General features: G+C 58.5%; 17 protein-coding genes across 17 annotated transcripts; 5 read left to right on the plus strand and 12 right to left on the minus strand.

The window, feature by feature from the left end:
- Positions 1-249: 249 nt before the first annotated feature.
- On the minus strand, positions 250-2,026 carry OSTLU_30925 (predicted protein; the record flags this gene model as incomplete). The annotated part of the gene is made up of 1 exon (XM_001417359.1): positions 250-2,026. One exon carries the CDS (start codon positions 2,024-2,026, stop codon positions 743-745), a length of 1,284 nt encoding a protein of 427 aa, XP_001417396.1. The 3' UTR covers positions 250-742.
- Positions 2,027-2,579: 553 nt separating this feature from the next.
- OSTLU_14850 (predicted protein) lies at positions 2,580-3,998 on the minus strand (the record flags this gene model as incomplete). The annotated part of the gene is made up of 2 exons (XM_001417360.1): positions 2,580-3,456; positions 3,985-3,998. 2 exons carry the CDS (start codon positions 3,996-3,998, stop codon positions 2,580-2,582), a joined length of 891 nt encoding a protein of 296 aa, XP_001417397.1.
- A 365-nt stretch (positions 3,999-4,363) lies between these two features.
- Positions 4,364-5,358, plus strand: OSTLU_30927 (predicted protein; the record flags this gene model as incomplete). The annotated part of the gene is made up of 1 exon (XM_001417078.1): positions 4,364-5,358. Exon 1 carries the CDS (start codon positions 4,501-4,503, stop codon positions 5,356-5,358), a length of 858 nt encoding a protein of 285 aa, XP_001417115.1. The 5' UTR covers positions 4,364-4,500.
- Positions 5,359-5,401: 43 nt separating this feature from the next.
- Positions 5,402-5,911, minus strand: OSTLU_30928 (predicted protein; the record flags this gene model as incomplete). The annotated part of the gene is made up of 1 exon (XM_001417361.1): positions 5,402-5,911. The coding sequence occupies one exon, from the start codon at positions 5,909-5,911 to the stop codon at positions 5,402-5,404; it is 510 nt and encodes a 169-aa protein (XP_001417398.1).
- Positions 5,912-6,299: 388 nt separating this feature from the next.
- Positions 6,300-8,093, plus strand: OSTLU_30929 (predicted protein; the record flags this gene model as incomplete). Its single annotated transcript, XM_001417079.1, has 1 exon — positions 6,300-8,093. One exon carries the CDS (start codon positions 6,300-6,302, stop codon positions 8,091-8,093), a length of 1,794 nt encoding a protein of 597 aa, XP_001417116.1.
- A 406-nt stretch (positions 8,094-8,499) lies between these two features.
- On the plus strand, positions 8,500-9,216 carry OSTLU_86880 (predicted protein; the record flags this gene model as incomplete). The annotated part of the gene is made up of 1 exon (XM_001417080.1): positions 8,500-9,216. A coding segment is annotated over one exon (717 nt), but the record flags the coding sequence as incomplete, so codon positions are not given.
- Positions 9,217-10,134: 918 nt separating this feature from the next.
- On the minus strand, positions 10,135-12,589 carry OSTLU_49408 (predicted protein). Its single transcript, XM_001417362.1, has 2 exons — positions 11,969-12,589; positions 10,135-11,886 (listed from the first exon to the last, which is right to left on the minus strand). Exon 2 carries the CDS (start codon positions 11,490-11,492, stop codon positions 10,170-10,172), a length of 1,323 nt encoding a protein of 440 aa, XP_001417399.1. The 5' UTR covers positions 11,493-11,886; positions 11,969-12,589; the 3' UTR covers positions 10,135-10,169.
- Positions 12,590-13,806: 1,217 nt separating this feature from the next.
- On the plus strand, positions 13,807-14,034 carry OSTLU_10630 (predicted protein; the record flags this gene model as incomplete). Its single annotated transcript, XM_001417081.1, has 1 exon — positions 13,807-14,034. A coding segment is annotated over one exon (228 nt), but the record flags the coding sequence as incomplete, so codon positions are not given.
- A 204-nt stretch (positions 14,035-14,238) lies between these two features.
- Positions 14,239-15,346, minus strand: OSTLU_49332 (predicted protein). The gene has a single exon (XM_001417363.1). The coding sequence runs from the start codon at positions 15,181-15,183 to the stop codon at positions 14,302-14,304; it is 882 nt and encodes a 293-aa protein (XP_001417400.1). The 5' UTR covers positions 15,184-15,346; the 3' UTR covers positions 14,239-14,301.
- A 184-nt stretch (positions 15,347-15,530) lies between these two features.
- On the minus strand, positions 15,531-16,868 carry OSTLU_30935 (predicted protein; the record flags this gene model as incomplete). Its single annotated transcript, XM_001417364.1, has 1 exon — positions 15,531-16,868. The coding sequence occupies one exon, from the start codon at positions 16,866-16,868 to the stop codon at positions 15,531-15,533; it is 1,338 nt and encodes a 445-aa protein (XP_001417401.1).
- Positions 16,869-16,923: 55 nt separating this feature from the next.
- On the minus strand, positions 16,924-17,614 carry OSTLU_30936 (predicted protein; the record flags this gene model as incomplete). The annotated part of the gene is made up of 1 exon (XM_001417365.1): positions 16,924-17,614. The coding sequence occupies one exon, from the start codon at positions 17,612-17,614 to the stop codon at positions 17,051-17,053; it is 564 nt and encodes a 187-aa protein (XP_001417402.1). The 3' UTR covers positions 16,924-17,050.
- Positions 17,615-18,109: 495 nt separating this feature from the next.
- On the minus strand, positions 18,110-19,858 carry OSTLU_30938 (predicted protein). The gene has a single exon (XM_001417366.1). It carries the CDS (start codon positions 19,787-19,789, stop codon positions 18,323-18,325), a length of 1,467 nt encoding a protein of 488 aa, XP_001417403.1. The 5' UTR covers positions 19,790-19,858; the 3' UTR covers positions 18,110-18,322.
- Positions 19,859-20,180: 322 nt separating this feature from the next.
- OSTLU_30939 (predicted protein) lies at positions 20,181-20,852 on the plus strand (the record flags this gene model as incomplete). Its single annotated transcript, XM_001417082.1, has 1 exon — positions 20,181-20,852. One exon carries the CDS (start codon positions 20,181-20,183, stop codon positions 20,850-20,852), a length of 672 nt encoding a protein of 223 aa, XP_001417119.1.
- An 86-nt stretch (positions 20,853-20,938) lies between these two features.
- On the minus strand, positions 20,939-23,413 carry OSTLU_92541 (predicted protein; the record flags this gene model as incomplete). The annotated part of the gene is made up of 1 exon (XM_001417367.1): positions 20,939-23,413. A coding segment is annotated over one exon (2,475 nt), but the record flags the coding sequence as incomplete, so codon positions are not given.
- Positions 23,414-23,534: 121 nt separating this feature from the next.
- Positions 23,535-24,527, minus strand: OSTLU_37480 (predicted protein; the record flags this gene model as incomplete). Its single annotated transcript, XM_001417368.1, has 1 exon — positions 23,535-24,527. One exon carries the CDS (start codon positions 24,525-24,527, stop codon positions 23,535-23,537), a length of 993 nt encoding a protein of 330 aa, XP_001417405.1.
- Positions 24,528-24,963: 436 nt separating this feature from the next.
- OSTLU_30942 (predicted protein) lies at positions 24,964-25,428 on the minus strand (the record flags this gene model as incomplete). Its single annotated transcript, XM_001417369.1, has 1 exon — positions 24,964-25,428. The coding sequence occupies one exon, from the start codon at positions 25,426-25,428 to the stop codon at positions 24,964-24,966; it is 465 nt and encodes a 154-aa protein (XP_001417406.1).
- Positions 25,429-25,515: 87 nt separating this feature from the next.
- OSTLU_49430 (predicted protein) lies at positions 25,516-26,707 on the minus strand (the record flags this gene model as incomplete). Its single annotated transcript, XM_001417370.1, has 2 exons — positions 25,516-26,301; positions 26,428-26,707. 2 exons carry the CDS (start codon positions 26,705-26,707, stop codon positions 25,535-25,537), a joined length of 1,047 nt encoding a protein of 348 aa, XP_001417407.1. The 3' UTR covers positions 25,516-25,534.
- Positions 26,708-26,822: the final 115 nt, after the last annotated feature.

Genomic DNA, 26,822 nt, shown 5'->3' on the forward strand with positions numbered 1-26,822 from the left:
CCCTAAACCCTAAACCCTAAACCCTAAACCCTAAACCCTAAACCCTAAACCCTAAACCCTAAACCCTAAACCCTAAACCCTAAACCCTAAACCCTAAACCCTAAACCCTAAACCCTAAACCCTAAACCCTAAACCCTAAACCGAAACCCTAAACCCTACGCATGAGGGAGGGAGGCGCTTCGGGAGAAGTGCCGTAACCGACCGACTAGCTAAGTCATTTATTACACCTACTCCTAGTCTCTCTAAACCGTACTAAACCCTAAAAAGTCACTAGCATTCGCATCCTTCCTGTGCACCTTCACGACACCCTACGGCCATCACTCGTCGACCAGCACGGCACCGCAGACTTCCCCCTCGACGCTCCGGACGTCTCCGGACTCTTGCGTCAAAGTTCCTTCTGCAGTGTTCGTGTTGGACGACAAACGACCAGTCGTAGTTTGTCCTCTGTGAAAATAACGGAACCCCAAGCACTCCTCTTGCGTGACACACAGTCGATTTGAGTGGAAAGCCTGCGGCGGATCCGTTATGCCGCAAGCTTTCTCACACAAATTTCTTCGTTGCCATCTCGAAACCCAGCACGACGCGCGCCGTGAATCGTCGTCTTTGAGAAAAAATTGAATTGAATTGAATTGAATATATTCTGTTGTCGCTTAATCGAGATACTGTTGTGAGCTCGCCCTCGAAATGTGTGCGCGCGTCGACGAGCGCGATGCGTCTCGAACGTCGCTCGTCGCGAGCGCGCTCATCGCTGAACGATGATGATTTGCGGCTCTTGTGGCGGAAACCCGACGGGCGCGCTGTGGGTGGGGATGCCGAGGCGCGCGCGGAGCCTATCGTCGGCGAGGCGGCGACGCCTAACGCAGAGCGCGACCGCGACGATGATGGACGCGACGACACCAACGACGACACCGGCAATTTCAGCGTGCGTAAACGTTCTTGCATTCGACAACGGAGCTGCGTCGCATGCCGTGTCCGTACCCAAGCGGAGGTCGCCCGCGGCGTTGGTCGTCCCGGCGGGGCACGACACGCACGCGTTGGCGACGACGCGCTGGTCGGCGAGACACATGCGGATAGACCATGCCGAGGGTGGACCATCAGTGGATGTACTGGCATCGTTGCGTTCGTACTTTGAATTCCAGGCGGTTGCGCCATTAAACATCCACGCGGCGTCTGTCACCGCCGCCGTGTTCCAAGCAGAGACGTCTTGGTTGAAGGCTACGGCGTTATCGAACATGCGTGTCATGGTCGTCACCTTCGCCGTGTTCCAAGCAGAGACGTCCTGGTTGAAGGCTGTGGCGTTATAGAACATGCGTTCCATTGTCGTCACCTCCGCCGTGTTCCAAGCAGAGATGTCTTGGTTGAAGGCTGTGGCTTTGTAGAACATGGAGTTCATTGTCGTCACCGCCGCCGTGTTCCAAGCAGAGATGTCTTGGTTGAAGGCTGCGGCGTCATAGAACATGGCTTGCATTGTCGTCACCGCCGCCGTGTTCCAAGCAGAGATGTCTTGGTTGAAGGCTATGGCGTTCCCGAACATGGCGAACATTGTCGTCACCGCCGCCGTGTTCCAAGCAGAGATGTCTTGGTTGAAGGCTGCGGCGTTATGGAACATGCGTTCCATATTCGTCACCGCCGCCGTGTTCCAAGCAGAGATGTCTTGGTTGAAGGCTGTGGCGAACGCGAACATGTACGCCATCGTCGTCACCTCCGCCGTGTTCCAAGCAGAGATGCTTTGGTTGAAGGCTGCGGCGCCATAGAACATGCCGTCCATTCTCGTCACCTGCGACGTATTCCACGACCCGATTGCGATACCGTTCCCTTCCTTGCAGTCCACGGACGACGACGAGCAGTCGCACGCACCCGTCGCATCAGCCGCGAGACAGTTAGTGATAGCGGTCCCGAGATTAGCACCATCCGCCGGGAAAGGAGCCGCCCGAGCGCGCAGCGGCGCGATCGAGATCGCGACGAGCGCCCCCACGAGCGCCGCGACGAGGGCTTGACGGCCATCGCCTCGTCGCGCCCGCTTCATCCTGCCGCGGACGACGTGCTCGAGGCGCGAGACCGTCGTCGGCTTCGAGAGAACCTTCGTAAACGTATCGACGCCACGCGTCCGATCGCGTGCGTCTGGCGCGACGCGTCGTCGCCGACGGCGTCCGCGCGCGACGCGATCGACGCAGACAAGAAGACGATGACGCGTTCGCGTCGGCGTGTCGGGCCGACGCTGAGAGGCGAGCCGAGAAGTCGCGAGGTCTCGCCGCGATCACCCACCGCTCGCGCGCCGCGGTGTCCCGTCCCGTCGCCTTTTGTCGCGGCACGTGGATAACGTTTGTCAAAGGGGACTTGAAGAGTGCCGAACTGGCCAAATAGAGCCAACTTTTCGTGGCTGCTTAGTTCTTAATATATGGCTAAATCCAGCCTTGATTTTTTTGAAAGTGAAAGAGTGAGTGAGTGAGCGGTCGAATTTGGATACAAGTTTCTTGACTTCCTATCAATGTTTTCCATTTTGATGATTTCATTGATGAGATTTGTTCTTTCTTTTTTACTATTCGCCATGCCTACGTTGAATTTCTATGTTCTATGTTTCAGCTACCGCCCCTCTTCCCCGCCCTCATTTTCCCGCCGGTCACTCGACCTTTCACGGCCGACGCGGCGGGTTCGCCACTCACGAGTCGGTCGAGCGCCACGCCTTCGCGGTGGAGTTTGCGACGTTCCTTTGCGCGATCACGGTAGCTCATGACGACTTTTACGTCCTCCTTCAAGACGGACGGTTCTGGCTTCGGCGCCGAGGATAACGTGGCGACGACGGGCCGGCGCTCTGTCTCTTCTTTCGGCGGCGATTCGACTACGCTCTTCGATCCAACTTGGGTGTACTCCTGCGTAGTTTCGTTCCATGAGTACCACGCGTTCGTGATCGCATTGAAAAACAGCCCCGTGTTCGCATCGTACAAAATTCCAGTCGTTTTGTGTCGATAGTACCCGGTGGCTTTGTCGAAGGTGTAATCGCTTTCGGAAGCGGCGGTCGTCATCGCAGACGCGGCGGTGGCCTGTAGAATAGCAACCTGAGCCGCCGCGCTCACCGGTGTCGCTAGTTTCTGAGACAGCTTTGATATGGAAAACTCCACCGAAAGCGCGCCGTTCGTCCAATCGCCTTCCCGAAACGCCGTCCCATCGAGCAAATCCTTCACCACTCGAGCCTGCTCTATCGACGTGCAATCAACGAACGCAAATCCTTTGCGAAACCCAGTCTCCCTCTCGACGGGCATTTGTATCGAGCGAACAAAAAGCGTTTTGTCGATTGCACTCACCTTTTTCGCCAGTTCTTCCTCCGTCGCGTCGCTTGGGATGTTTCGTATGAAGAGTACGGGCGTCGGATGCTTATCGGCGGCAGCGCGGTCAACCTCATCTGTCCTATACTTCTTGTCAGCTTCATCTTGCGTGAAGCACTGAAAACACGCCGACCTGCGCGCGAAGTTGAAACTGCCGCAACTTGCGCAGTCCCAATCTCTCGCAGTCGCTGGCGCCGACGTCGATGCTGTAGCGCTCGAACGGCGCGCGTCTTCGCGCGCAGCGCGTACAGGCTCGTATTGCGGTCGAACGCGATCGCGATCGGCGTCACACACGTCGTACTGGTCGCGACCACCTCCAAATCGCGGCGGTCCATCGTAATAAGGATCTCGTCGAGGCGGCGAGCGTCTCTGCGAGCGTCGTTCGTAATAGGGGTCTCGCCGAGGCGGTGGTCGCCGAGGCGGCGACCGTCGATCGTGATAAGGATCTCGCCGAGGCGGCGAACGCGCATAATCATAGTCATAGCCTTTGTCGTATCCGCTCCTTTCATAGTCTCGCTGTCTGTACTCCCGGCGGTACTCGTCGCGTTCGTCGTTGAAATCGCGTCCCGGGGCACCGAATCTCGCTCGCTCGTGACGATCGTCTTCGCCGAATCGCCGCTTCATCGCTCGGTACGACGATGTTCCTTCCTGAGTGTCACACCTGCCTCGCGTCATCGCGCATCGTGCGTTAAAATGATCGTCAGCGCCTTGACACAACCTATCGACGACGACAGTACCCCGATTGTCGTCGTCAAGAAGTACTGCGCATCTCGTCAGCGCGCTCGCTCTCGAAACGTCGCGACGGGATGAAATACGAACCAAGCCACCGAGTGCGCGTTGTCAAACGTCTTCGAGCGCTGGGTCAGGCAAGCAGCGCTAGCCGCGTCCAAACCTACCGGCGTGGTATGCCGCGTCATTTCGCGGAGGGGGTCCGCGCGGTCCGACGACGATGTCGCACTCGAGCACACGCGTGCTCGCTTCGGCGTCAACGCCTCGTCGACGACGTCTAGTCAAACTCGCGAGACGAAGCACGCGAAGCTTCGCGTCGACTTCGTCGAGCGGAAGCCGTAACTCGGACGTTGACGCGTCGGTTGTAACCCCAACCGAAGCGCGCTACGTCGAGCGCGGAGGCGGGGCGGAGACGCGTGCGAACGCGAGCGGTGTCGCCGCACCGACGATGGTGTCCTACGTCGTCGCGCGCGGCGATAGCTTGTTTTCGATTGCCGCGTCGCACGGCGTCTCAACAGACGACCTCGTCGAAGCGAACGCACTCGGTCTTCGACGATCTATAGAGGTCGGTCAGTCGCTTCACGTGCCGGTGAATATTGATCGTGCATCGTTCGCCGTTAGAGCAAAGTTGCGCGCCACAGATGGCCGTGTGGGCACGACGCCGGCTACGCGAAAGCTGTTTCTTCGAGACGTTTGGTCACCACAGCGGTCTTCACACTCGACGATGACATTCGGGTCGACGACCGGTAAGGCTTTACCATCGCTACAAGTGTTCGGCGCTGCTAGTTTCGTCGTCGCTATCATGCTGACATTAGTTTCTCGGAAGCCGAGCCGAGCGGTACAGAAGACGTACGACGACGAACGACAGATGGCAGCGACGGTATCGGCGCCAGTCCCCGAGTCCGACGCGTTAACGGACGGCGGTGACGTCGTAGTTGATGAGATAACTGAGACGATTGAAATACGATCGGCTTCTGGGAAAACGAAACAGATTTCGATGCCAGAACCAAGCGATGAAGAAGACAGCAACGATGACGGGCCGCGTTGGGTTGGCGAAGTCAACCCACCTGACAAAAAAGGTGTTACCCCCACACTGCCAAAATCGGCGAAGAAGGTTGACGTCGCGAGACTTGAAATGCGAGCCAATAGGCGAGCTCAAAGCTCTGCGCGACGATTGCAGAGGTCCTCTTCTCGCACGGCGATTCGACAAGAGGGCCACGGTGCAAGCGCGCTACCAGCGCTCGTAGGTGGCATCATCTTCGATCTGCAATCGACTATAGAGCGTTTGCGCAGTAAAGTGAAATAGAACCGAAAGATGACTTGCTGAATGATGTGATCCATTTAGAAATTTAACACGCCTCTCCGCGCTTGGGGACCCATTCGAACATCCAAACATCGCCAAAATCGAATCGCGCTCTTTCGTCGAATAGCTCGTCGATGAATTCAAAAAATTGCGCGTCGTGAATCAAGTTTTCGCGAAAGTGGTACGCAAAGACCACGACCCCGCTACGTTTCGAGCACAGTACCTCTAAGGTGTTCGCCAACGCCTTTAAAATGTTCCGGGGTTGGTGGTACAGTACATCCGAACATAGAACAGTGTCAAACACTTCGCCCTGCCACTCATCGAGCTCGCCCCACGCGCACGCGCGCACGGTAACATCGGCCTCCTTTCCTTGTGCAACGTTTACTTCAACGTTCTTTTCGAGTAGCTCCAACTCGCTCGGTAAATCAGTGAGAACTACGCTCGACGGACCCAACCTCGCCGAGACGAGTCCTGGTAGCCCAGTTCCCGCACCAACTTCCACGACGCTTCGTCCAGCGAGCAAGCGCTTGGCGTGATCGATCAAGAACTCGCACATTACGGGAGCGGTATCCCACACCCATCGCGCCGTTGCGTCGACCTTTACTTCACCGATGTTTTGATGCACTGTGACGGGACTTCGCCATGGCGGCGGGAGCGCGAACGAAACCGTGGCTGCGCGACGGTCGACGCCACTGAACGAGTGTGAACCACAAGCACCACGTCGGTTACACTCAGATTCGCTCGAGTTCGGCGACGCCTCCATCCGTCGTCGTCACCATACGCGCTGAGGAATGTAACGTCAAACGTCGAAGACTCCAGGTACTTTTCCTTTTTACAAGGTGGTGGAAAAATGACTTCGCGGTCTCATCGACGCCGCAGACGCGCGCGCGGTGCGTCGCGACCGACGAATCGCTCGCGAACGCGATCGATCTAACGCGTGAGACATGGTGTCTTACGCGCGCGCGCACGATCGGCGCGCACCCGCGATCGGCGGCGCCGTCAAGCCCGTGCGCGAGGGCGAGCGCGAATACGGGCGCGTCGTCACGCTCAAGGAAAGCTTTGGATTCATACGATGCGGGGCGAGAGTGGAGGACCCGTCGCAGGGCGATCGCCGCGCGAGAGGTGGACCGCCGCGCGAGGCGCAGGTGTTCTTCCACGCGAGCGAGTTCCATCGCGAGCTGGCGAACCGAGACAAACCGGCGCTCGATCCTGGGGACCTCGTGAGCTTTGTGTGCGGACCGAGCCCGAACAGGGACGGACTCAACGCGTTTGACGTTCAAAAGTGCGACGACGTGGACGTGGCGTGGCGCATGGTGAGCGAGAACGTCATCGGGGCGGTGTCGAGGACGTTGAGAGGGAAAATGAAACGCGACGCCTACGGCGGGCGCGTGGCGTACCAAGCGTACGACGAAGGCGACGCGAGAGCGTCAACGGAAGAAGAGTCAGAATCCCGACGCGATGCAGAATCGAAACTTGAGCAAGATGACGAGAGCGCCGTGGACATGGACGCCATGAAGGACGAAATCGAGTTTACCGGAGCCGATCTCGCCGAGGCGTGTCGGCTGTCAAAGCTCAGGCAAGGCGTCAAGGTGAAGTTCACGCTTTCGTTCGATCCGTACTCGCGCGCCATGCGCGCGTCAGATATTCGCGAAGCGTTCCCACAGTCAGATAACTCGGCGGAAGCCGCCACGGGCGTGGACAGCAATGATTGGAATAGAGAAAAAGCCCCGCTGGCGGAGGACGAGTTTGGTGTGATTAGCATAATCAAGTCCAGTTATGGATTTATCAAGTGTTGTTCTAGACCGAAAGATTTGTTCTTTCATTTTAGTGAATTAAACGAAGACGTGGATGCGGCGCGAACGGGACAGGAGGTGAGTTTTCAGGTAACCACGGAGCCTAGGACTGGAAAAGTCGTCGCGGCCGGCGTGAGATTCGCGCCGAAAGGCAGCGCGGTTTTCGCGACGGTCGACGACAGACCGTGTCGTGGGGTTTGCACGACGAAGCTGATGTTCACAAAAGGGTTCCCTTCCAAGGACGGCGATCGATCGACTCCTAAGGGCGTGGTAGAAGAAATGACGGGTCGAGATGGAGAAACGAAAAAATTTGCATTTGATCGTAGTGGGCTGCTCGACGCTCGGCAAAACCCTCGAGAAGGAGAATTGGTACAGTTTTGCGTGCAAACGGACAAGCGAACAAACGTCGCGTCGGCGTGCAAAGTGCAAATCATGCGTTTCACTGGCAAGGTGACGTCGACGAAGAGCGACGGCTTGTACGGTTTCGTCGAGCACGTCGATCAAGGTACGGGCGTTCAAGGCAAGGCTTTCGTGCACGGGGCTGAGGTGGAGGGTCAATCCAAGCTTAACGTCGGCGATGAGCTCGAGTATGCGCTTCAAGTTGGACGGAAAGCAGATGAATTTGCAGCCAAGCGCGTGAAAGTCGTCGTCGCGGCGCCCGTAGATCCAAACGCGGCGCCAAGTCGCCCTGATTCGCCTCGCGTCAACCGAGACAATCAGTTCTCGGGCTCGCAGTTCAAAATCACCAAGGGCCCCGACGGCACTCGCGGCTTTGAAATGGGGCGCGGAAAAGGTTTAGCGGAGAAAGCAGCCGCAAACTTTTCACAACTGAAGATTGAAGCTCAATCTTTTGTCCCTCTCCCTCTCGGCGGCGCCGAAAACGGCGACGAGAGTCCCGGCGACGCCGTGAGCGTCAAAGCGAGTGCGGTCGAGGACGCGCCGTAGAGGTGGATTTCGTAGAGGTGGATTTGCGTAGATGAATTTTTAATACTACCCTTCCATCATACGACGCGCGTTTGTCGTCGTTCGAGCGCGATAGACCCGACTGACAGCACCACACCTGTGTTGTGCGTTATCCAGACTGCCGGACTGCGGGACGTCGACGTCATACAACGACCCGGCGCGAGACGAGCCGCGCGCGATGACGTTCACGACGACGACGAGGCACGCGACGATGACAACCGTGGCGTCGACGGCGATGAAGTCGACGAGCAAGACGACTCGCGTCGCGCATCGTCGTGCGGCGACGACGATCGCAGCGACGACGCGAACGATCGCTCCGCGCGTCCACTCGCGACGACACGGGCTCGTCGCGTCACCGAACGTTGAGCGACGACGCGCGAGCGTGCGCGTGAGCGCGAGCGCGGATGGTGCGGAAAGCATGACTCGTGTGTGCGCGTTGGAAGAGCTCCCACGCGGGGATCGCAAGCTCGTTCGAGCGCTCGGCAAGAGCATTTTGATGTTTTGGTATCGCGACACCGTGTTCGCTATCGAATCTCGCTCGCCGGCCGAAGGAGCGTACAGCGAAGGTTTCGAAAAGGCACGTCTCACGCAAGATGCCTGCATCGAGTGCCCGACGACGAAGAGTAAATTTGATTTGAAGACGGGCGAGATCAAGGAGTGGTATCCGGAAAACCCGGTGTTGAAAGCGTTGACGCCGCAAGACACGTGCCGCCCGATGGAGGTGTTCCCGGTGGAGGTCAGAGATGATGGTATTTATCTTGACGCCAAGAATGGCTCGCTCGGCCCGGGTTTCGTTGCCCCGATCGGTTTGGGTGGTTCGAACACGTCTTTGGAGAACAACAACGTCTTCGCCGTCGAGACGCCGATGTACGTGGAGGGTGAAGGTATCGGCGGCTCCATGGCATCCGGAGGTGACAGCTCTGGTAAGATGGACGCAAGCCAACTCGGCGGCGCGATTGCGGTCGCCGGCGTCGTCGCAGTCGCCGGTACGGGAGCGTGCCTTTACTTTGAGAACTTTTATGCGTTGGCCGCGCTGTGGATCGCCGGCTTTGCCGCGGCAGCCGGCGTGGCGTTGAAGACCACGGGCGCGCTCGACGAGGAGTAGATCGCATTACCCATACTATTGTCGTCCTGCCCTCTTCATCTCTAATAGCCCGAGAATGTAAAAATCTGTCCCGCGACCCACTGTGCTGCGCTCCGCCTCCGCCATCTTCAAACTGCGACACCGACGCCATGGCCTCCGCGACGAACACGCAGTACGTCTGGTACGGCTCGTTCGGTAGCAACCTCAACAGCGAGAGATTCGCGTGTTATTTAAGAGGTGGCAAAGTCGCAGGAATGTCCATTCAACAACCTGGCGCACGAGACACGCACGTCCCTTTTCGAATTCCGCCGACGAGCGATTGCCCGACGGCCAGCATGGTCGTGCCACATCGAATGTTCTTCGCCAAGGTATCGCCGTGGTGGAGCAACGGTGGAGTCGCGTTCTTGGACTGCGAAAAAAAGGAAGAAAACGAGGAGCTTCACACCCACCTGCGTTTGTGGCGGATTTCGTTAGAGCAATTCTCTGACGTTTTCGCGCAGGAGAACGGTTTACATCCTGCCGAATTCCACGAAAGATTTACCAAGGAAGAGGTTTTAGCCATGGCTGAGCGAGGAGGTGGAGATCATCGGATCGGCAACGGATCGTGGTACGGTTACGTCAAGGCACTCGGCGCGTTCACAGAGGCCGGCGCTGTGGAGCCAATACTAACGTTTACTTTGCCGCCTGTTGAACTGGAAGCGATCAGAAGTGGCGTTGTGGATGAAGTTAATCCGCCGAGTATGGGGTATCACGACGTTATCGCTCGAGGTCTCGTTGAGTTGGGCCTAGAGGCGACGGAGGCCGATGCGTACTTGCGAGCAAGATACTCTCTGCGTTGACGGGAGGACGTTTATATTCTAGCCCGCACGGACACGCTGGTGGAGACCCGAACGAGCTGCTAGCTGTGGTAGAATGAATTTCAAGAATGATGTATTGAACAGAATAGCTCTTTCCTAATGCGCGCACGCTGCCAATTACTTGCCCATTTGAGCCGCGACTTCAGCGGCGAAGTCTTCGTTGCGCTTTTCGATGCCTTCACCGAGGTTGAAGCGTTCAAAGCGACGGATGGAGATCTTCTCACCAATCTCCGCGGTCGCAGTCTTCACGAGATCTTCGACGGTCACGTCCGTGTTCTTGATGAAATCCTTGGTGATGAGCGCCTTCTCGTTCACCAACTTTTCGATGCGGCCGTTGACGATCTTTTCGCGAATGTTCTCCGGCTTGGACAAGAGGTCCTCCTTCTGCATCTCGATGTCGCGTTCGCGCGCAACCATTTCTTGGTCGGCGTCGGACGGGCTGATGTACTCAACTTCCGGGCACGCAGCGACTTGCATGGCGAGATCTTGCGCGAGCTCCTTGAATCTGTCACCGCGAGCGACAAAGTCGGTCTCGCAGTTGAGCTCGAGCAAGACGCCGATGCGCGAGCCCGCATGGATGTAAGAGACGACGGCGCCCTCGGCGGCGATGCGGCTCGCCTTCTTGTCCGCAGACGCCATACCCTTCTTGCGCAACCACGCCGTGGCTTCCTCGACGCTGTTGTTGTTCTGCGCGAGCGCCTTCTTGCAATCCATCATACCGCAGCCGGTGGAGTCGCGAAGCTGCTTCACGAGCTTGGCGTCAACCTTGACAGACGGCGCGTCTTCTTCCTTCTTCTCCTCTTTCTTTTCTTCTTTCGGTTCCGCAGCCGGAGCGGCAGCCTTCACTTGCGTTTGCGCGGCAACTTCAGCGGCGAAGTCGTCAACACGCTTCTCGATGCCTTCACCGAGGTTGAAGCGCGCGAAGCGACGGATGGAGATCTTCTCACCAATCTCCGCGGTCGCAGTCTTCACGAGATCTTCGACGGTCACGTCCGTGTTCTTGATGAAATCCTTGGTGATGAGCGCCTTCTCGTTCACCAACTTTTCGATGCGGCCGTTGACGATCTTTTCGCGAATGTTCTCCGGCTTGGACAAGAGGTCCTCCTTCTGCATCTCGATGTCGCGTTCGCGCGCAACCATTTCTTGGTCGGCGTCGGACGGGCTGATGTACTCAACTTCCGGGCACGCAGCGACTTGCATGGCGAGATCTTGCGCGAGCTCCTTGAATCTGTCACCGCGAGCGACAAAGTCGGTCTCGCAGTTGAGCTCGAGCAAGACGCCGATGCGCGAGCCCGCGTGGATGTAAGAGACGACGGCGCCCTCGGCGGCGATGCGGCTCGCCTTCTTGTCCGCAGACGCCATACCCTTCTTGCGCAACCACGCCGTGGCTTCGGCGATGTCACCGTTGTTTTCTTGAAGCGCCTTCTTGCAATCCATCATACCGCAGCCGGTGGAGTCGCGAAGCTGCTTCACCGTGGCGGCGGAGATGCCGCCAGCGGCGGCGGCGGCGGGCTTCTTTTCTTCAACCGGAGCCGCGGCGGCGACGGCAGCCGGAGCGGCGGGAGCCGGAGCAGCCTGTAGATTTAAAGTAGGTGAGTAAAAGGGTTCCAAAATAAATAGCACTAGGTTATTACAACGGCGGATGAGATAACTCAAGCCGCGACGTTGCTTATGAACTCACCTCTTTCGGAGCCTCAGCAGCGGGAGCGGCAGCCGGGGCGGAAGAGCCGGCCGGAAACATGTCCGCGGAGATACCCTTGCTCTTGAGCGCAAACTCCATCGCACTTACGGCACCGTCGAAAGCAGCGGACGCTTCAGCGTTCATTTCAGACAACTGCGTGAATCAAAGCGAAAGGGCGACGAATGGTCAGTTTCTCAACGCGGCGCGCTCTTCAAAAATAATCAGAAAGTGATACGACTCGAGAAAAACATGATTCGAGCGGTGGTGACGCAATCGAACGAATACGTACATCGAGCTTTTCCTTCATGGAAAGCTTGACCTTGGCGCCATCGATGCCAATGATGGTGACGGTGACCTTTTCGCCAACCTTGCAGAAGTCTTCAACCTTGACGTTGAAGTCGTCAGAGAGCTCGGTGACGTGCACCAAACCTTCGACACCCTCGGCAACTTGAACGAAAGCACCGAATGGTTGAATGGACATGACTTCGCCCTCAACCTTCGTGCCCTTCTTCAAGCCCTTCACCGCTTGTGCCTTGGCGTCTTGAGCCTTTTTGTATTCTTGTCGCGCCGCAAACTTGGCTTCTTGCTCAGACTTGGCAGCCGCGAGCTCTTCCTCCGTCGGCGGCTTCTTCATCGTCAAAGAAATCTTGTTTTCCTTGATTTCCTTGATCCAAACCTTGACTTCTTGGTCTTCAGACACGACAGACGCGACGCTTTCGACGAAGCCATCTTGAAGTTCGGAGATGTGCACCAAGCCGTCGTTCTTGGCGCCGAAGTCCACAAAGCAACCGTAGTCTTGGATGCGCTTCACCTTACCGGAAAACTCGGCGCCGACAACCACCGCGGAATCTTCGACGGTGACGTTCTTGCGCGGGAATCGACGGCGTGGCTTCTTGTCCGAGTCCCCGACGGCGGATTCGGCGCCGGTGGCGGGTTCGCTCACGGCGGCGACAACGCCCGAGCGTCGCGCGACGACGACGCACGTTTGGGATCTGTTTCGCACGCCACGTTTTACCGTCAGTCGGTGTTTCGCGTTTTCGAAAATAATCGTCGTCGTCCAGTCGATCGACGCTCGCGCGCGAGGACGCTCCAAAGTCTCGCGCCCGTCGTCCTCGCTCTGGATAAAATGCACAGGGTCTCGACTGGGGTCAAAAGCGAGCCGCGCATTCGACGCACCTCGACGACACGCGAGCGGCGTGCGCGGAAACGATCGAGCGAGCGGCGAACTATTCGAAAGAAATGATTCGTCTTCACGGTCAGTCCATCGCTCGCGCGCGTTCACCCGCGCGCGCTTCGCTTCGCGTCGGCGCCGTCCCGCCGCCGGATGACGTCGCGATAAGCCTCCGCCGTCGGTCGGGGTCGCCGTCGCCGTCCGCGCGGCGCGCGCCGTCCGCGCGGCGCGCGCGTCGCGAGCGCATCGAAAAATTAATCTACGCACCGCCGCGCTGCTTGAAGAGGTAGCCATGATCGCGTCGTGTACGAACGCGTCGGCGAATGACGCGCGTGCGGTGCGGTTCGCGGTTCGGTACGGCCTGACGGTCGTCCGGGTGTGCGCGGTGAAAAAAACCACACCAACTGGGGGGGGGGTCGGTGGCGGGTGCGAACTCGCCATCGAGACACACGCCACCAGACGTGTTCGACGGGCGCCGGACGACGGACGACGGAGTTTTGCGGCAGCGTGCGCGTGCGCGCCGGCACACGGCGACGAACGACGCGCGCGTTCCGTGCGCGAAGACGGGAAGCGATCGAAACGCGATGGTTCTCGCGCGCGCGCTCGAACGCGGATTCGCGAGCGCGACATCGGCGCGACGCGGTGACGCCGACGCGGACGGCGTCGACGTCGTCGACCGCGCGCGACGGGCGGTGTGCGAACTGAACGAAGCCGCGCGTGCGGGCGCGCGCGAGCTCGCCACGGCCACGGCTGCGTTTGTGGCGGTGAAAGCCGCGAGCGTTCGCGGTGGCGACGGACGCGGGACGCGGGTGATTCGAGGACGCGCGCGCTGCGACGCGAACGTCGTGCGGTGCGACCCACGATTGCGAGGTAAATTTCTCGCAGCCATGATACCTGGGGACAGCGCCGTGGAAAGCGTGATCACGAGCGGTATCTTCTCCACGCTGAACATTTACAACACACTGATCATCGGTCGATTGATCTTGACGTGGTTCCCGAACCCGCCGAGGCAGATCATGTATCCTCTCGCGACGATTTGCGACCCGTACTTGAACTTGTTCAGAGGGATCATCCCGCCGTTGGGCGGGATCGACTTGTCACCGATTCTCGCATTCACCGTGCTCAACGTGTTCCAAGGCACCGCCGCCGCGTTGCCGTGCGAATACGACGAAGCCACGGGCGAGGTGCGCATGCCCGAAAAGCGAAGCCGCGCAAAGAAGGACGTCAAGATTTCGCGCAAGTGAGCGCATAGAACGAACTTGCAGCGCGTAGATGGTGCATAGATCGCTAATATCTCGTGTGTAATATAGTACAAGTGGGTTTCTCTAACAGCAAACCGCGGGCATCTATTGATGTGATGTATGTGTCTCTACGTCGGCGGGCGCGTTTCCTCCTTTTCATTTTCGCGGATAATCGTCGAACCATTTGTGTTGCATCGCGTGCTTGGCGCTGATCCGCTTTTCCGGTGTGTATTGCAGCATTTGACGCAATAGGTCCACACCGTCCTCGTCTAGTGCCGGGCACAGCGACTCCCAAGGTTTCGCGGGCCACTGCGGAAAGTTTGGCTGATAATCGGGAAGTTCTTGGGCCTCGGGCCACAGAGTCTCGTTCGGAGTGCCCAAAATTTTGAAAATCTTGAACAGCTCGTCGATTTCAGAATCTCCCGGAAACAATGGTTTGCCGTTGATCATTTCGGCGAATATGCATCCAATGCTCCACACGTCGACCGGCGTGGAGTAGTGACGCACGCCGAGGAGGATCTCCGGCGCTCGGTACCACAGCGTCACCACTTCGTGCGTGTACGCACGCACGGGAATCCCAAACGCGCGAGCCAAACCAAAGTCGGCAAGTTTTAAAACGTTGTGTGTCGTGTCAATCAACAAGTTCTGCGGCTTCAAGTCGCGATGTAAGACTCGGTGCGAGTGACAAAACGCGATGCCTGCGCATATCTGATACACATATCCTTTCACCACCATTCGATCGTTTGAGATGTGAGGCGAGGAGTCCATGTGTTTTTTAAGATCCAAATCTAAGTACTCAAACACCAAGTATAACTTCGTCTCCTCGTGAATCACCTCGAGCAACGACACCACGTTTTCGTGTCGAAGCTCTTTCAGGAGGGAGATCTCTCGAATCGCCGTCGACGGCACCCCTTCTTCGTCTTGGTCGAGTCGTATGCGTTTCAACGCCACCATGGTGTCGTCGCGCAAATTCTTCGCCTTGTACACCACACCATACGTCCCTTCACCAATCTTCAAAACCTTTTCGTAGTTCTCCATGAAGACGAAGACGGCGACGACTCGATGCGAAGGCGAACGATGTCTCCGGAACGACGACGACGCGCTTCTGTCGGACGTTTGCGACGAAGACGACGACGAAGACGACGCACGATTCACGTTGAACACCGAACCGCTCTCGCCGTCCTCGCTCGATCGCCGGCGGTCGACGACGCGCGCGGTTGTGCCGCGCTTCGTCTCCATCGACCAGAGGAATCAGCAATAGCCCGTCGGCCTGACGTCGGCGCGCGCAAACGCAAACGCCTTGGGGTCTAGACGATTTCGTGACATTAAAAGCAATTGATAGTGGAGTACTCGATAAGCAGTCGTGCGTCGTTACGGCTATGAATCTACTCGTCCAGCGAGCGGTGCGATCGAGCGCCGTCATGCTCCGGTCGCGAGACGACATCATTCTTCAATAGGGACATCTTGAGCAGCGCGGCGCGAGTTTCTGTCTCAAAACGCTCGCCATCGGCGATGACTTGCTCAACGACCTTTACTCGAGGGTTTTCCTTTAGGGCGTGCAAGGTACATTCGCTCGCATCGATTTTGGCTCGAATTTTATCCTCCTCGATCAAACGCGCGAGCTCGTCTTGCACTTTTTCTGCCGTGGTGTTGAACGCCTGTGCCATCACGCACAAGTCCACCGTGACGTATGGTTCGACGTACTGGATGAGAGCTCGATCCCGTATGCGCTTGTACAGCGCGTCGATGTGCGCACCGAGATGAATGTCCAAGGTGAGCGCTTCGCGCATGCCATCTAGCGTGGCGAAGCACGACGTGTACTTCGAGTTGTAAAAATCATTCACCACCTCTCGAATGTCTGATGCCGTCTCTAAGTGAGCGCGAAACGCTCCTTTCTGATTGTTCAAAACTAAATCGCGCAGCTCTTCTCGGTTAAAGCTCGCGAGCGCGCACAACGTCCCGTACGTCGCCACATCCCTCGCCGCGCACACGTTGGCGTAATGAGTTCCTATCTCGACGTTTATTTCTGTAAACTTGATCGCCGCCTCTCGAAATCTTCCCATTCGAAGCGCTGCTATTCCACAAGCGCACGCCAATTTGGCTTGATCGGTACGCACGCTGGCGTCTTCGTCCATGTTTTGCAGAGCTGCCGTGGCTTTGTTCGCGTGCACGTTGACGTGCGCAAAGTTTCCCATTTCGAGCGACACCGACACGACGCTCAGACACATGAACACGACGTGCTTGGGCGTGGAGCAGTAATCCCGCGTTCTCATGTAACACTCCAACGCCTTTTTCAACTCACCTCGATCGTAATAGTGATCGCCGAGCTCTACGTACTGCATGCGTAGGTTCTCCTTGACGCGCTCCGTCAACAAGTCCGTGAGCCCAGTTTCGAGTTTGTCCAATTCCCCGTCCGCGCGTCTCGCGTTTTCTTCCAACCACGCCTTGGTGAACCCGACGACGCTTGCGTCCACCTCGCGCTTCTTCGCGATCGCCATCGCTCGCTCGTACGCGCACCCATTCGACGTCGTCGGCTTCAAACTAAACGCATCGACCCGGCCCTCGAGCGCGCGCTTGGCGTGACGCAGCGCCTCGGTGACGACGCCGACGTCGCGCGCGTGATCGGCGACGTAGAGCAAGCGATCGACGATGGCGTTTCCGGTGTACTGAGAGAAAATACCATCGAAATCGATCGCGGGCGCCGTCGAGGACGTCGCCGCCATGACGCTCTGCGCGAGGCGACGACGAGTGCGGTAGTTGAAGTTGGACGCGGCGGCGCGAGTGTCGCGACTGCGTATTAAAATGTGATTATGTGTGTTCAACGAGCGCGAGCGACGCCGAGCCGCCGTGCGACGCTTTCATCGCCCAGACGGTGCACGCCGTGTGTGCGAGGGTGCGCGGAGAATTATTGCTCGCGCTTGGCGCGCGCCTCGGCGGCGACGCGCGCCGCCCACGAGCGCGTGTCTTCGTCCACGTTGGCCCTCTTCAACCCGGTGGCTTTGTAGTTGCGGGACATGATCAAACCGACGGACGACGAGTTGGTCGTCATCGCCGCTTCGGCTTGCGCGGAGGTCGTTTCCGCGGTGTCGAGCCAGCCGCGCATGGAGCTCCCCCAGGATTCGTCGCGAACGCCCTTGAGCACGGTGTACGTCGTGGCGAGCACAACGTCGCCGACGTTAACCTTACCCTTCGCGTTTCCTCCCGGGCGAATCGTTTTCACCCGAGGTCGATCGTCCGGGCCGGCTTCGAGGAGCAAACCGAGTTGGATGTTTGACTGCGAGCAGTCGAGCTCAACCTTGTACGTATCCGCGTCGAGCGGGTACTTCGCGAGCATGTCGCCCTCGTTGTGCTCGGTGAACGCGCGCGTGACGGTGGACGCGCGACGAGTCGTGCTCGTGCCCGAGCGTCGGAGCGCGCGCGTGGCGTTGGCTCGAGTGCACGAGACTTGGGTAGCGTTGGCGGTGTACATGAATGCAAGCGGTTGCGCGCGGAAAACGTGAAGTGAAAGCTGCGCGCGAGAGGGGTGGATTCTTCGTCAGTCCCAGCGCTCGCGCTTCGCTCCGTACCGCGCCGCGCGCGCGCGCGCGCGTCCAAGCGTCCCGCCCTCGCGAACGACCTCGTCTCGTTCGATCGTTCGAGCCTTTCTCACGCTCCACGGCGCGCGCGCGTCGACCGCACGCCGCGCGATCGTCTCGATCGCGCGCGCGTCGCGAGGCGCCCAGCTTTTCCTTCGCCTCGACCGAACGCGACGCGCGCGAAGCGATGGTCGACGACGCGTCGCGCGCACGCGAGTCGTTCAGATCGTGCGCGCGCCTCCACTCCCCGACTCGCTCGACGACGCACCTCGACGCGTTCGCGACGACGTGTGCGGACGCGCGCGCGCGCATTGGATGGACGGATAAAATAACCAACCACCGACGTGGATGGGTCGTTATTTTATCCGAAATGTCCGAATGTACGTATATTACTACTTTTACATCGATGTATGTGTATTTATGACTCGTCAACCCAACGCTGACGCGACGCGACGCGATCGCCCCAGGGGGGCCTGGCGGCGCGACGACGTCGACGGCTAACGCACAACTCCCGATCGGGTATTATGAAAGAGAAGAGATGCTCCGACGTGCGATGATGGAGTAGAAAAGAACTAGTATTGTTGAGTAAAAGCGTGATACAATCAGTCCTGTCGTTGATGCGATCCAAGCGGCCAGTCGAGAAGCGCCATGCGCGCGCGAAATCCTCGTTCGTACGATCCCATGATAGTTTCTCGAGTTCCGCCCTCATTCGTGCCCCCAAGCGTGGCCTCTCCACGCTGGGCTTTCTGTGCTTCGACTGGATACTTGAGCTTGGCGTCGCAAAAGTCAAAAGTACCATCTTTGGGCGTGTGCCAGCAGTCGCACACGACGCTGTTGTCCGTGATGCCATACCCGCCTTCCCAAGCCGTGGGAACGAATCCTTCGTACGATTTGCTGTGCTTGCAGCCGAGTTGGTTGAACTTACTCGTATCATCCATCATACTCACGATGCGCGAATCGACTTCGCGAACGTCTTCGTCATCCTCGACGTCGTACCAATCAGGCACGTAACCGCCGAGAGCCCCTTTCGGCACCTTGAGATTGCCCGCAATGTAGCAGTTCAAGTTGAGGCACACCTTGGGATCATCGCAACGTGTGATGCAATGTCTCGATAGCCAAGCGTCAATCATGTCCGCAAATTCAGCTTCTTTGATGAACTTCATGATCTTCTTCGCGCCTTTACGTGACATCATGTAAGAAGGCGTCCCAGCCCAGTTGCACGCCTTGTCGAACTTGTAGAGATAGACGTCGTTTCCGTTGATCAACCTCGAGTCCATCGTCGGATCCCACAAGCCTTTCGCCGCGGATTTGAAGCGCTTGATGAGCTGACCGTTTGAATGGTCGTCCGGTTTCAACCACACGATGTCGAAATCGTCCGGTACGTGCTCACGGAGCTTGGGATAATCGAGCGGATGCACCGCATTCAAGGTGGCGCCGTCAGACTCCCACAGCACAAACGTGTCGTCGTCCGAGTCGATGACGCGGTTCCAGACCGCCATGTGGGTGAGCAGACAACCGGTGTGATGACTCAACTGCGAGCCGCACGCACGTCCGCAGTCGTCGGGGTTATCGAACGCCGCGCCGCCGACGAAAGCAATCTTTTCCAGGGAGTCTGGATCGATTCTCGACGTCGCGGCGACGGCCACTTCGTGCGTCTCCGGCCAGCGAGACGGGAACGTCGCTTGCTGGAAGTTGATGACGCGTCCTATTTCGTGTTCGCTCATCCCCGATTGGGTCTTCAACAGTCCACTCAACCACGCGTACGCCTTCGCGATTTTCGTCGCGTCCTCCGAGCCCTTCTTGCCGTCGCCCATGATGTAAATCGGGAGCGTCAACTTTGGCGCGCTCCCCAGCGACGGCAACGCCGTCGCGCGCGAGTTCACGCTCGCTCCTAAACAAATCAACGCCAAGCCGAACAGCGCGCCCACGAGCGCCTTACGCGCGCCCGCGTTCGAGCTCGCGACCGCCCCGTCGGCGTCAACACCGTGCTCGACGTCTTCGCGCGCGAGCAAGCTCGCGCGCTCGCCCGCGCGCGTCGTCACGCGCGCGCCGTCGTCTTCGCGCGTCATCGCGCGGTGCGTTTCGCTTCGTATCCGTCGACGCGCTCGACGATCACGGGTCGTCGGACCGCGCCGCGAGGTGCCGACAGATCGTCTCGTCGACGCGAGGGTGTTGAGCTCGGTCGGTCCCGCGACCGGCGCGCGCGCGCGAGTGCGCGACGCGACGCGTCGCGTGGGATCGACGACGGCGACGGCGACGGCGACGGCGAACGAGGACGCGACGATGGCGTCTTTGAGCTCGAGGACGCCCGCCGCGCGCGGCGCGATCGCGCGCGGCGTCGCGCGCGCGCGCGACCGCGCGGGGCGTTCGACGTCTCGCGCGCGCGGCGCCTTCGCGAACGGTGACGGCGCGCCGGACGAACTGCTGCGACCGGTGTCGGACGCGGCGTTGGATGGGACGATGACGGTCGACGTCACGTTGCTCGCGCCCGTCGCGGCGCTGGGCGTCGGGTACGGGGCGATTCGAGCGGCGCTGTACAGCAAACTGCAGTTCGCCGTCGCGGAGCAGTTGGCGTCGCGCGTGCCGGCGGAGGCGGTGGTCATCGAGCTCGGCGTGGATACTAAGAATTTGTACTATTATCCAAAGTCCACGAAATTGGTCGTGTGCGTGGCGCCGGATGTTAACACAGAACTGGTGAATCGAATAGCCATCGAGACGTCGACGCCTGTGCTGCCGCGGTCGGCGCCCATCGCCGGCAGCGGCGAGGGGGATTTGTTTTGGGGTCAGGCGCGTGAAAGTGCGGACGCAGTGGTCACCACTGGATGTTTAGCGAAGATGACGACGGAGTCAGTGCGTACCGTCGCGCGCAAGGCGGCGCAAGTGTTACGCCCGGGAGGTCGGTTCTTGTTCGTCGAACCGGCCAACGGCGAACGAGGGCAGTCGCTTTTCGACGCCATCGAAGCCACGAATGCGTTTGAGACGCCGATTGCTTTCGATGAGAGCTGGGCTACGCTACCTTTATTCCCGCACGCCATCGGCGTGGCGATTAAGAAGGATCGTACGTCGGCGGCGGATGCGAAGGGCGAAGGGAAGAAGATTTCAAACTTGCGCTCGCGGCGGAGGAATACTTAGTGGCGCACATCGGCATAATATGGCGCCGATGTGGAGTAGATTAGTCATACATCATACATTTCATTGATAATACGCAATGTGAAGAATTAAGATCGTCTCGTGCGGCGGCTCGATCGCGTCGGAGGCGCCTCCGTAGTATCGGCGGCTTTGCGCTTCGGCGCGTCTGTCGCGGTATCCTTTGCCGGATCCGGGCAGGACGCACACGTCCACGGACCTTTCGGCGTTCGCGTGAGTTTAGGCTTCAAACACTTGAGGTGGAACATAACTGCGCACGCGTCGCACGTCAAAGTTTTGCACTTGTCGACGACGGAGCAAACAGAGCAGCAGGCTGTCGCCGACTTCTTTTCCTCCTCCATCGTGGGCTTGCATAACTCGACCTTTTGAGCGGTCTTTTGCGGTGTTGGCTCGTTGATGTTGATGTTCAGCACCACTTTGGGTGTTTTTGGCGTCGCTTCCTTCACGTTAATTTGCATCGCAACCCTGGGCGTCTTTTGAGGTTGCGGCGTTGCCTCCTTCACGTTAATTTGCATCGCAACCTTGGGCGTCTTCGCCTCCTCTGGATTATGCTGCACGCACACATCTTCTCTCGTGTTCATGAGTTCCAGGTACATCTCTTTCAAAGCCGCGCTACGTTTACGCTCTTTGAGCAGCGCCCGACGGCTGAGCGCCAGTGCACGATGCAGTTGCTGCATGCGCATGCTCAAGCCGTTCGCCGTACTCTTGCCTTCGCGACGTTTGCGCTTTTTGCATTTGACGATGACAGACTTGGCTGGAGATGGCATCGCACGAGACGTAATTGATGGCACTTCCACTTCGTCGTCACCTTCGTCGTCGTCCGGAACGTCGGCTAACATCAGGTCTGTACGCAACCATTCATCCACTCGCTTTGTCGTGCTCGGCGGCGTCGGCAACAGCGCGAGTGCACCGTCAAGTTCACCCGCAACGTTCACGTCTTCTTCTGCCGCAGCTTCGAGCGCTTCGACAGCGCGAATGATGGCATCACATCTGGCATCATCTTGTTCGAAAAATCCACGCAGAGCTTGTGGCATCGAGCCCGGAGTGTTGCGGAACAAATTGAACCCGTCCAAGTTGAATTCGACGCCTGGAGATTGCGCGACGTTCGCAACTGGTGTGTTGTGGGGAGCCGGAGGGCGCTTGAACTCAGAGCTTGGCGTGGCGACAAAGTCCATGCGATCCATCAAGTTGCTTGATTGATCGAGTGGCGTGATCGCGGCGACACTCGCCGTCTGATCGACGTCTTCGTCAAAGTCAGATCCGCCGATGGTGCCCATCGGTGTGAACTCCATACCGGGCGAAGCTGTGTATTTTTGACGCGGCGTGTCATTACGCTGCATTTGACTACCACTTCGCGTAAAGCTCGCTTCAGGGGTTTCGTTTTCTTCACCATCTTCAACCGCTTTGAAGGAAATGCTCGAACGTCGTTTCTTCGCCGGCGACTGGTTTGATTCCGGAGCCGGCAACGCGAGCAGCACCTCCGGAGCTGGCAAGCGTTTGGTCGCGCTTTCCGGCGACTTTGACGGAGTACGTCGCTGTCGAGGCGACCGAGGGGCATTCAGAGCCAACGGAGCGATTCTGCCACACAGCTCAACCCTGCCGTTGTGCGGAGCGATCCATTTTATCGCTTCGAGCTCCTCCGCGCCGGCGAAAGAAATCGAACGTCTTCGAATCGTGCTCGGACGAACAGCGAGTCGATTTTCTGGTGCCTTTAGCGCACTTTTTGCCGGCGACTTCGGAGTCATCGCGACGTTCTCTCCGGGCGTTCCACAGAGTTCATCATCGAAATCGCGTCCCATGAGCGTGGTGTCAATCGGCTTTGGCGTCGACGCCTTTGCGGGCGACTTCTTCGTTGACGCGTCGCCCTTGGTCTCCGACATCTTCAGCGCGGAAACTTGCTTCAAAATATCTCGCGAAGGCATCGGTGTTCCGGTGAGTTTGCCTAAATTCATAGATCGTCGCGGCGTAGACCTGCGCTGCGTTGGCGGCGCTTCGTTTTCGTCGCTTCCCCCTGGAGACGCCGGACTTTTCATCGACGCGTTCGACGACCCCTTGATCGGCGACACGCTCATCGGGGTGTTCCCACCGTTTTCTCTCAACGGCGATCGCGCGATCGAATCCGCGAGCTGTTCGAAAATAAACGTCGCCTCTTCCTCGCTCGACAACTGTATTCCGACGACGTCTCCGTGTCGCAGCGTCACCGCCGTCTCCACGTCCAAAATCGTATCGTTCAACGACACCGGATTCAGTTTGCTCATATTCTTCAGCACCATCTTGCCGTCCACGACTTGAAACACAGCGTGTCGTCGGCTCACCGCGGCCTCGACGAATCGCACGTCCACGCCGTGTTGACGACCGATGACGAATGGCGCGTCGCGAAGAATCCCATGCGTCGCCAGTGGCGTCGCGTCGTCGTCGGCGCCGGCGACGCGCTTTAACTGCGCGACGATGGACATGTGGTATTCACAACGACTTCGTTCTTCGCTCGACGCTGAACGCGCGGTGAAACTGCGGACGCGCGACGGCGAATGAGGCGACGGCGCCACCGAGCGCCTCGTTCCCCCTTCGAAAAAGTCGATTCGTTTCGGTGAAAATAAAACAACAAACGAGCCACAGAGTCTATCTCGAAGCGAGCGCTAATTACCTAATTACAACAACTAAATGAAACTAAGACCGACGGTTGCACAACCCACACGATTTTGCGCACGCCGCGGATTGGGAATCGCGCGCCGAGTCAGCGGTCGTCATGAACTCTGGGTTCAGCTCGCACCAACCTTGTGACGCCCACTTCGCGCACTCGTCCCAATCGTCGACACACGGCTCCTCGTCGGTGCGACGGCTTAGTTTGGGCATGGGGATCTCTTCCTGATAATTCCCATCGAATTTACCCACGCGAATCCACTTCACCGCGGTCCATTTTTGACCCTCGATCACCGGACAGGCGCCGTGAAGCGAGCCTCGATCGAGCACGCCGTCTTGCGTCATCGAAAAGAATAAGATGGCGTCTCCACGAACGCTCTTGACCGGAATGCCCTTTTTGGCGCAATCTGTGTGCTCGATGTGCGACGCGAACGGATTCTCAGGCTCGTCCGCTTCGAAAGATTGCGGGAGCTTGGCGTTGGGGAATGTCGTCTCGCCGCCCTTGTCCGTGTCCACGAGATAGATCAGCATCGTCGCCAAGCGTTGACCTCCACGTTTCGGCGCCGGATTCACCTTGTCGTGAAAATAGTCAAAATGAGGATCGTACTTTTGCCCAACATCGTAACGTAAAATCTGCATGCCTTCGCCGTTGTCGACGGGCGTACCGCTCAAGCGCGCTATTCGCTCCTCGATGGCTTTGACGATTTTATCTTGTCCTTTGCGTAGAAACATGCCCGCGCTCGTACGGATGTCCGAAGGCACCGAATCGCCTGCCTCACCGACCACTGTCGATGGAGCTAATTCTCTCTTCGCCAGCTTCATCAAGTGATCGCACTCTTCCGCGCTGAGAAAGTTTCGCAACAAGTACGCCTTTGGCTGCGTAGCGCTCAACACCAAAGGTGGAGTTTCCGGGAACCCTGGCAGGGCGTTCAACAGCGCCGCGCGTCCGTACAAGCTCAAAGGACGCGTGCCGTTCGCAGCGTCGAAACGAATCGTGTTCGCGAGTGCTAGATCGTCCATCGGTCCTATCCTTCGCGCGCGCCCAGAGCGCACCGCGCTCGGTCTCGCGTTGACAAAGCCATCTTGGCGCACCAACAGCGCGCGCGTGACGTAAAGCGTGATCAACAAGCACGCGCCTAAGGCGTAATCGATGCCGCTTTGCTTCGCGAGCGCCAAACCGCGCTTTGATCGCCGTTTTGAACCTTTCCCATTCGCGTAATCTTCACCCTCGCCGAACGACGCGCGTCGCCGCGTCAGGGCGTCCCACAGCGCTGAAGTCTCGCGGAATCGCGCGCGAGACTTACTCGGCGTCCCCGCGAGCGAGGCCGTGGTCGTCGGCAGCATGACGCGCGCGCTGATCTCGCGGCTCGCTCGCATTTTAGTTTCAAGGCGCCGAGCGCGTTTAGTTCGGTCTACGAAATGTGTCGCGCATTACAAGGTTCGGGTCGGCGCCGCGCTAGCCTTCGATTTCGTCCTCACCGACGTCGATGGTATCTCCGTCGATCTCGACGTCTTCGCCCACGTCTTTCTCGCCTTGCGCCTGCTCCCGCTGCCACTTGTCGTGTGCGTCGACTTCCTGTTCGATTCTGCGCCACGCGAGCTCTTCGGGCTTCTCCCACGTCGTCTCCTGCGTCTCCTTGTGAATGTAATACACCCGTCCCGCGCTCGCGTCGTCCTCGCTCACCACCGCGTGCCACGCGCTGTGTTTCGGGCTGTCGTACGTCGATTCCCCGGTGTCGGCATCGACCCAATACGGTCGACCGGTGTCATCCAGGTGCGTCGCCAAACTTTCCGGGTCGTCCCAGCGGGACTCGCGCGTGACGTCGTTGTAGTAAAAGACGTGCGTGTCCACGGCGCGCGCGATGGCGGCGGCGGCGAGCGCGACGCACGCGCAAAGAGCGAGACGGACTCGGGACACCATGACGCCGCGATGTGCGGTTTCAGCATTAGTGTTCAGGCGACAGGCGAGGGAACGGAAATTACACTGTAGAAATACAATCAATCGTTTGCCGCGATGCGGACGTTAGTTAGAGAAACTCCCAATCGTGAAATTCGTCGTCTTTGAGCGCGCGACCGCGCGCGGTGGACGGGGAAGACGCGCGAGCGTCGAACGCCTTCGCCTCGGTCGCCGAGCGAACGTCGAGGACTGGCGCCGTGGCGTTCGCTTCCGCGAGCGCTTTGACGCTCGCGAAGAGGGAGTCTAAATCATCGCCATCGCGGCAATAAAACCCGAGCGCGAGCGTTGGGTCGAGCAGCTCGCCGCGCATCTGCAACGGGGTCGAGCAATAGTAAGAATCGAAATCTACGGCTTCGGCGAACGAATTCGCCGGCTGCACTGTGTGAGGATCGAGGTAAAAGAAGACGTCGTCCGAGTGTCCAACCAAGTACAGCGACGCGTTTGGACGACCACCAATGACACCTATGGACTGTTTGAAGGCGATTATCGATCGAAGCTGCGAAATATAGCGAGTGTTGATGTTTCTTCCCACGCCGAGAACGAGCGGGACGAAAAGCAGCAACGCCTTGCCGACGTCCGCACTCTTCGCTCGCAACTCGCCATCATCGATCGTCGGCACACCACCGGCGCTGTCATCTTCGTTTTGGCCGCCCACGACGTGCACGGCAATTTGATTACGAAGATCGCCGTTCGCCTCGATCAACGCCGAGAACGCGCGACACATCACACTCGGCTCAAACCATCGTCCCGGCGGCGCGCCCCACGCCGTGGTCGTTTCACATACGCTATGAATAGAAAACGGCGCGCTCGCGTCGTCGATAAACATGCTCAGAACATCTTCCTGCGCGTCACATCCCGCGTTCGTGCGCTGAATTTCGGGTATTCGTAATCTTCGCACCACGCCACCCAGAAACGATGTCGGAGATTCGTCGCTCGAGTCAAGCTCGTCGCCAGCGCCCTCACGATCGACACTTTCATCGTCTTCTTTTGCCTTCACCTGTCGACGCCAGTGTCTTCCTCTTGTATGTATGCTCAACGCATTTGCTACCATCATCTGCGCGCTTCTGAGCGTGCATCCCCACCCCGCGTCCGTCCTCCACTTCGTTCTTCCCAACGCTTCGAACCCGCGTCGATACGTCATCCAACATCTCGACCCCCAATCGCGTTCCCACGCCCTTCTCGCGTCGTCATACTTCTCAGCATTACATTCGTCGTCTTTGCTCCAGTACGTCACGCCGAGCATCACTAACTCGGCGAGTCGAGGCAAATCGTCCGCGCTCGTCCCGCTCACCAACTGACGAAGCGCGCGCACTCTCGGGTGATGGGCCAAAGAGGCCCGTCCGACGCGCACGATTCGC

This window comes from Ostreococcus lucimarinus, chromosome 4, assembly GCF_000092065.1.
Source record: "Ostreococcus lucimarinus CCE9901 chromosome 4, complete sequence".
Taxonomy (NCBI): Eukaryota; Viridiplantae; Chlorophyta; class Mamiellophyceae; order Mamiellales; family Bathycoccaceae; genus Ostreococcus; species Ostreococcus sp. 'lucimarinus'.